We start from the raw sequence: 7226 nt of genomic DNA on the forward strand, positions 1-7226 counted from the left end.
AGTGGCACAATAACCCATTATTTGAACTAGCCTAGCACCGTGCTGCTTTGCTATTTTCTTTAATAAATTTCTTCATTAATAAAACTCAGATTCTCATAAATATGTGCATAATATTTTTACAAGAGTAATGGACCTTTAGCAGGTCATCTGAATTCACGCAGGAGATTCAGTTTAATTTCTTTCATTTGATGTGAAGTGTGTATTTCATTGATCTCAACCACTCAGACAGTCTTAGGGACTGTGAGGCTTGTGGAAGTGCCCCCTGAGGGAATCTTTAGTTATATGTAACATGGAGATTCTGTAGTTTAAAATACAGTGATCTGAAATTATTTCATCACCCCAATCTTAACCCACGTGCTTGTTTTTTTTTTATTTCTTAATTTGGGTTTTGAACTCTATTATGGCAACCACTTTAATGTAGCTCCTTATAGGATTTTATACTTTTTATTTAAACTGGACAAACTGGAGGAGGAAACTAAGAATGTGTTGTGTTGCAGGATCTCCTGGGACTGTGTGAACAAAAGCGAGGCAAGGACAATAAAGCCATTATTGCATCAAATATAATGTATATAGTAGGTCAATACCCTCGGTTTTTGAGAGCTCACTGGAAATTCTTGAAGACAGTAGTCAACAAGCTGTTTGAATTTATGCATGGTAATTATCTGGGGTTTTTTTTCCTCATTTGTTGTTTTAATTATTAAAAAAAAAGATGCCTATACATAGACATGTACAGGGGGAAAATCCAAAGCAGTGACTGCCTTGCTTTGCTTTAGAAACCCACGATGGTGTCCAGGACATGGCTTGTGACACCTTCATCAAAATCGCCCAGAAGTGCCGCCGGCATTTTGTGCAGGTGCAGGTGGGAGAGGTGATGCCGTTTATCGACGAAATCTTGAACAACATCAACACAATCATCTGTGACCTTCAGCCACAGCAGGTGTGTTTGGTTCAGTGGTGTGGGTGATTCCTAAAGACTCATGGGAAGGTACTTCCTGGGGAAAGGCGGGGGTTTTTCAAGGGGTTGGTTATATTCCTTAGGTTTTTGTTAGGGACAGTGTCAGCAGACAAATGGCACAATCAGGTTGTTTATGTCTGGCTATGGCTGTTTTTTCCTCCCTCCTTTGTAACCCCCCTGCCTGCTGTGCCGCTGCTCCCCCAGGTGCACACGTTTTACGAAGCGGTCGGGTACATGATCGGGGCACAGACGGACCAGACGCTGCAGGAGCACCTGATAGAAAAGTACATGTTGCTGCCCAACCAGGTGTGGGACAGCATCATCCAGCAGGCAACAAAGGTGAGCTCCCAAACTCTAAATGTCTGCTGTGCTCAGGTAAAAAGCTGCTAAATGTTTATTGGTCATGTGCTGTCACATGAAGTGCCCAGAGCTGGGGTGGACGTCGTGACACAATGGCTGAAAACAGTCCTTGACATGACAAGGAAAGTGTTGCTTTGAGAGAGGAGACTTAAGTGACAAAATATTGGTTTAAATCTGATTTAAAGCACAATTTTCTCTTACTTACAGAGTAGATTTTTTTTTTCAGTAGTTTTTCTTTTTTTCAGTAGATTTTTAAAGGCCTCCCCTTCACCTGGCTCAGTGGGTTTTCTTTTTGGATAACAGAGAAGTTACAATGCTCAAAGCACCGTAAAGCACATCTTTATTTCTTACTTTTACATTCCATTTCTTTCAGTCTTTCAAAACGCTTCCCACATTAAAGAACTGCAGTCTTGACACTGCACAAGAGACAATCCATTTGCAGTTAATCTAATTAAGGGCCTGAAACTTCAGTGAGCTCGAGTTACTTTTCCGACTCTGACTTCCCTCCTAAAAAAACCATTTCCACTGCATTTCCTTGGGACCACTTCTGTTTTCACCTTCTTCATCTCCTGAGGTTTTTTTTTTCCCTTTCTGTAACTAGAGTAAATGCTTGTACCACTGCAGCAAAAATCCTTCTGCAGACGAGCAGAATGAAATAATTTTGAGGTTTATCCTGACTCTGTGTGTGTGTGTGTGTGTGTGTATATATATTTATATGAAACCCATGAAAGCAGTGATGTGTTCTTTAAGGCAGTGTATAAGATAAATTGCTTCAACTTAAAGCTCTCATATTGAAAGCCACAGGGCGGTTGTATTCACTAACAAAGATGAACTCTTTTAATTTTTTTCAACCAGAATGTCGATATCCTGAAGGATCCTGAAACAGTCAAGCAGCTTGGTAGCATCCTGAAAACCAACGTAAGAGCGTGCAAAGCAGTCGGCCACCCCTTTGTGATTCAGCTTGGAAGAATTTATTTAGATATGCTGAATGTGTACAAGTGCCTAAGTGAAAATATTTCTGCAGCTATTCAGGCTAATGGTAAGAAATTCCATGTTATTCCTGAAAATGGGGGTAAAGTACATCCCAGTTAGGTTATTGACGCTGATTTTACTGTTTGGGAGAGTGGAGAAGGATTGAAAGTGCTTGCTCAAGTCTCTTTGTTAAGCAGTTGTATTGAAATAAAGAACTCCCAGTTTTAGAAGGAGGAGGAAACATCTCTGAATGAGGAGGTTTAAGGAAGATTCAGAGCAATGGAGGTGCTTGCTTAGAATTAATGGGCATCTTGCTGAGACCAAGTAATGCGTGTTCTTGTAGCTGACTCTGATTTGGAGTGTTAAAAGCCTCTCTGTAAATAGAATCTCAGTCATTTCCTCAGAAGCTGTTGGCAGGTTTTGTACCAGACTCTGCTGCTCCAGAGCTGTGCTGCAGAATTGTAAGTGAAGAGGCCTCAAAATTCAGGATAAACCAGGCTTTCAGTCACAGAGGAGGAATTATCAATTACCTCACAACGCTATTTTTGCCAGATAAATAAGGGCCTGTGGTGTCTCAGCAGAAGGTGCTGCTGTGGTGCTTCATTACAAGATGAAATGAGTCAGTTGGTGAGTTGTGTGTTCTGAGCAGTTTTCAGGCCAGTGGAGATGATGATACCTGGAAATGGGAATGTCAGATGGAACGTGGGAACGGAGCAGCCCGTTTACCTTGAAGGAGCTTCTCAGAATTCGGAATAAAAGTGGCTGAGAAATCAATACCTTTTCATTCAGCAGCTCTAATGGCCAGGATTTGTCCTTGTCAGGCAGAGTGAATTTGAGGAAGCAGTTACTGGGGCTGGATGTTCTCCTTGGCCAGCAACAGCTGGGACTGCAGTTACCTCAGAGCATGTTTTTAACAACTGGTGAAGATTAAAGACAAAGGAAGCCTTTTTTTAATAGCGTTTGTAATTTGGATATAAAATCAATCATTCTCAGTTTTGTTCATGTTATTGTTTTACACCTCACACAATTAACTGAAGCTTTAACATTTTCCAGGTGAAATGGTAACAAAGCAGCCCTTGATTAGAAGTATGAGGACTGTAAAAAGGGAAACTCTCAAACTGATTTCTGGCTGGGTGAGCAGGTCCAGTGATCCACAGATGGTAAGTAGATGCATTTTGTACAAACAACTCCTAAGGCAGAATTGGGAGGAACTCTGGTTCTGTTGACTGAACCAGGTGGTCACAGGAGACCTTGCCTCAGGAGGTCTGTGAAATAGAGAGGATTGGTAAGCTTAGGTGTGTTTGAGATACTTCAGTTTTTAGTGATCTTGGAGGGAATGAAGGAGGTTTAAGAGCCCGGTGGGAGCTGTGCTGGTTGGACACAGAGGATGGGAACGGATTTCAACTTCCCTGTTTAGTTCCAGGCAACGCTTTCCCTTGGGAACTGCACTGCATGACCACGCTTTCCTCTTCCAATCAGGTAGCTGAAAACTTTGTTCCTCCGTTGTTGGACGCAGTTCTCATCGACTACCAGCGCAACGTGCCCGCGGCGCGGGAGCCCGAGGTGCTCAGCACCATGGCCATCATCGTCAACAAGCTGGGGGGGCACATCACCGCTGAAATACCTCAGATCTTCGATGCTGTCTTTGAGTGCACACTAAACATGATCAACAAGGTATTTACCGGGGGGGACATCTCTCTATGGGAATAGAATTCCCATACTCGGTGTTTTGAGAATCATCTCCCTGGTTTTTTGCCAGTCACAGAGTGGATTTGATGAAATGTCTGCTCAAAGATCTTAGGATGGAACTTCAGGAGATTTGACTTTTCTCTCCCCTTCTCTTTCTAGGACTTTGAAGAATATCCTGAACATAGAACAAACTTCTTCTTGCTACTGCAGGCTGTAAATTCTCACTGCTTCCCAGCCTTCCTGGCCATTCCACCTGCACAGTTCAAACTTGTTCTGGATTCTATCATTTGGGCTTTCAAACATACCATGAGAAACGTTGCAGATACAGGTAAATTGCAGTGTTTGATGCAGATCAGGTATTTTCTGCTAGAATGCTGTTTTCTTTAGTGCAGCTCGGCATATCAGTCGTTATTTGCACTAGAGGAATATTCCTGTGCCTCAGCTCCGAGGTGCCAGCCAGGTATCCAGGAATGGGCTGAGATACTTGGTTGCTGTTTGATTCCTGCAGCTGGAAGGGAGCACTGTTACAGTTTCTGCTTGCACTCTTCTGAAATGGCTGAGTGAATGCCCCTGCTCACACTGGTGCTACAAAAAACCTGTGAAAACACTGATTTTTTTAAGTCATTTGCCTTGTATCAGTGTGTGTAAGGAATGGGGAGAAGATGCTGTCGTGTTTCACCTGAGAAAGTGATTTAAGTTTCCACGTAAATCTGAACATTAAAACACTTTCCCTTGTTTAATTAGCAAGCACTGGGTGGAGGGTTTCCCTCAGTAGGTGCTGTGATTTGCCCTCTTTGCTGATGGTGTGCTAATGCAGCTGCAGGGCTGGGCCCTGTCAGGCCAGCAGTGCCCTCTGGTGCCTGCCAGAGCCCTCACAAGCCATGCTGGGTTTTTTGGGGCCAACCAGAATTCCTTGGCACGTTTCTGTCGTTTTGGAAAAGGCCAAAACCTTACAGTTTTTGTGTTTTTTTCCAGGACTTCAGATCCTTTACACTCTCCTCCAGAACGTTGCCCAGGAGGAGACGGCCGCCCAGAGCTTCTACCAGACGTATTTCTGCGACATCCTCCAGCACATCTTCTCCGTGGTGACAGACACCTCGCACACTGCAGGTAGGAACGTGCCGGTGGGGGAGGCAGGGGATGGAAACCATCCCTCATTCCCATTGGGAATTCATCCCTGCCCGTCTGACCCTCTGATCCCCGCAGGTCTGACGATGCACGCGTCGATCCTGGCCTACATGTTCAACCTGGTGGAAGAGGGGAAGATCAGTACTCCCTTGAACCCCGGGAATCCGGTGAACAACCAGATGTTTATCCAGGAGTACGTGGCCAATCTCCTCAAGTCTGCATTTCCTCACCTGCAAGAGTAAGTGTGCCACGATTCCTCGGTGCTTCCAGGTGGGCTCTTGCGCCTCGGGATGTTTAACGGGTGTGTTTGTGTCAGTGCCCAGGTGAAGCTGTTCGTGACGGGACTGTTCAGTTTAAACCAGGATATTCCTGCCTTCAAGGAACACCTAAGGGATTTCCTGGTCCAAATCAAGGTATGTTGGGCGTGCTTTTTGCCAATATTAAAACCAGTTTTTCGGCAGGATATTGTTGGGAAGCGCTTGGACGGTTTGTTCATTCAGTTTTTGCCTGGGAGACGCAAATTTCCTTGCAGCTTCTTAAAATGCACCGAGAACTCTGTCCAATGGTTTGTGGTGTTCCATGGAATCTGTTCCAGTGGGATTTAATTTTATAAATTGGGCTTAAATATCATCACTTGTATTTTGTGCTGCACACACACAATTCCTGTGTCTAAGACAACTGCAGAACTTACTCTAATGGGTTATAAATTGATTTTTAACCAGATTTTGTTTCAGTTCTGCTTGGAACTGGGACCAGTTTTGAAATTTGCTGCAGTAATGCTATGCCTTTATTTTTCTGAAGATGCTAGAATTAAAAGATGGTAGAAAAGAGTTTATGAGTTAGTTTTGAGATGGCAATTGTCAGATATTTCCCAATTGTAGTGATTCTGCTGTAAATGTCAGGATTCTGCTCCCAATGCTTGGTAACTGTAGCATCCCCTTCTGTGACACGTGGTGGGAATCCTCAGTTATTTTGCATTGCGTTCTGTTAGTTTTGACTTTAGGAACAGAAAGCCAAGCAAAAACAGTCTGTCAGAGGATGGGAAAATGTTTTCTGTGTCATTCTGGAAGCTCAAAACTCTGCCTAAAGCACTTGACAATAAACTGATGGTTTTTCTGTGAATTACCCAGGAATTTGCAGGTGAAGACACATCAGACTTATTCTTGGAGGAGAGAGAAACAGCCCTTCGACAGGCTCAAGAGGAGAAGCATAAACTTCAGATGTCTGTCCCCGGCATCCTTAATCCACATGAAATTCCTGAGGAGATGTGCGATTAAAAACAAAAATAAAACAAGTTTGGCAGTTTTCTTTCTGTACAGCTACTTTGTTGTGATAGAAGAAAACGGCACTTGGATATTTGTTGACCAAAATGATGCCAATTTGTAAATTAAAATGTCACCTAGTGGCCCTTTTTCTTATGTGTTTTTTGTATAAGAAATTTTCTGTGAAATATCCTTCCATTGTTTAAGCTTTTGTTTGGTCATCTTTATTTAGAGTTGCATGAAGTTGAAAATTAAGGCATTTTCAAAGTAATTACTTCATGCCCATTTTGTGGCTAAGGGGAAAAAATAGGCAAAAAAAACCCCCGTTAACTTGTAAAAGACTATATTGCAAAATAATCCAATTTCCTGTAAGAGTATCGATTTTTTTTTTTTAATTTTTTTTTTTTTTTTTAAAAATTCGGTTTTCTTTCTAGTCTGTCCTGCAGTCTAGGAGAAAAGGTGAAGAGTAAAAGCAGATGGAATTCATTGTTCAGCAGAGGATTCTAGCGCTGCCTTTGTTCCGAGCAGTTGGCAGCTTTTTTGGGAGCGAGTGGTGAGGCTGTAGGCTACGTGTTATTTGCAAGTTGTATGGCGAGTTTGCAGCGAGATCATGTGCATATCATCCCATTGTAAAGCGACTTCGGAAGAGTATGGGAACACAGTACAGTTTAGTTATTTTTACACAGTTCTTTTTGGTTGTTTTTTTTTTTTTTTTGTGTGTGTGTGCTGTCGCTTCGTCGACAACAGCTTTTTGTTTTCCTCAATGAGGAGTGTTGCTCATTTGTGAGCCTTCATTAACTCGAAGTGAAATGGTTAAAATATTTATCCTGTTAGAATAGGCTGCATCTTTTTAACAACTC

At 42.7% G+C, this 7226-nt stretch overlaps 1 protein-coding gene across 2 annotated transcripts in view; it reads left to right on the forward strand.

Moving 5' to 3' along the window:
• XPO1 (exportin 1) overlaps positions 1–7226 on the forward strand; it is a 46279-nt gene extending 39053 nt beyond the window's left edge. For both annotated transcript variants that reach the window (XM_027902231.1, XM_027902232.1), the window contains 11 exons: positions 498–654; positions 774–937; positions 1160–1294; positions 2171–2354; positions 3341–3447; positions 3767–3961; positions 4136–4304; positions 4952–5086; positions 5183–5342; positions 5421–5517; positions 6235–7226. In XM_027902231.1, the coding sequence (XP_027758032.1) occupies positions 498–654; positions 774–937; positions 1160–1294; positions 2171–2354; positions 3341–3447; positions 3767–3961; positions 4136–4304; positions 4952–5086; positions 5183–5342; positions 5421–5517; positions 6235–6381 (1650 nt within the window). In that variant the 3' untranslated portion in view covers positions 6382–7226. The remainder of the gene's footprint in view (positions 1–497; positions 655–773; positions 938–1159; positions 1295–2170; positions 2355–3340; positions 3448–3766; positions 3962–4135; positions 4305–4951; positions 5087–5182; positions 5343–5420; positions 5518–6234) is intronic.

This window comes from Empidonax traillii, unplaced genomic scaffold (genome assembly GCF_003031625.1).
Source record: "Empidonax traillii isolate 1590-97213 ecotype Southwest subspecies unplaced genomic scaffold, ASM303162v1 scaffold854:size264813, whole genome shotgun sequence".
NCBI lineage: Eukaryota > Metazoa > Chordata > Aves > Passeriformes > Tyrannidae > Empidonax > Empidonax traillii.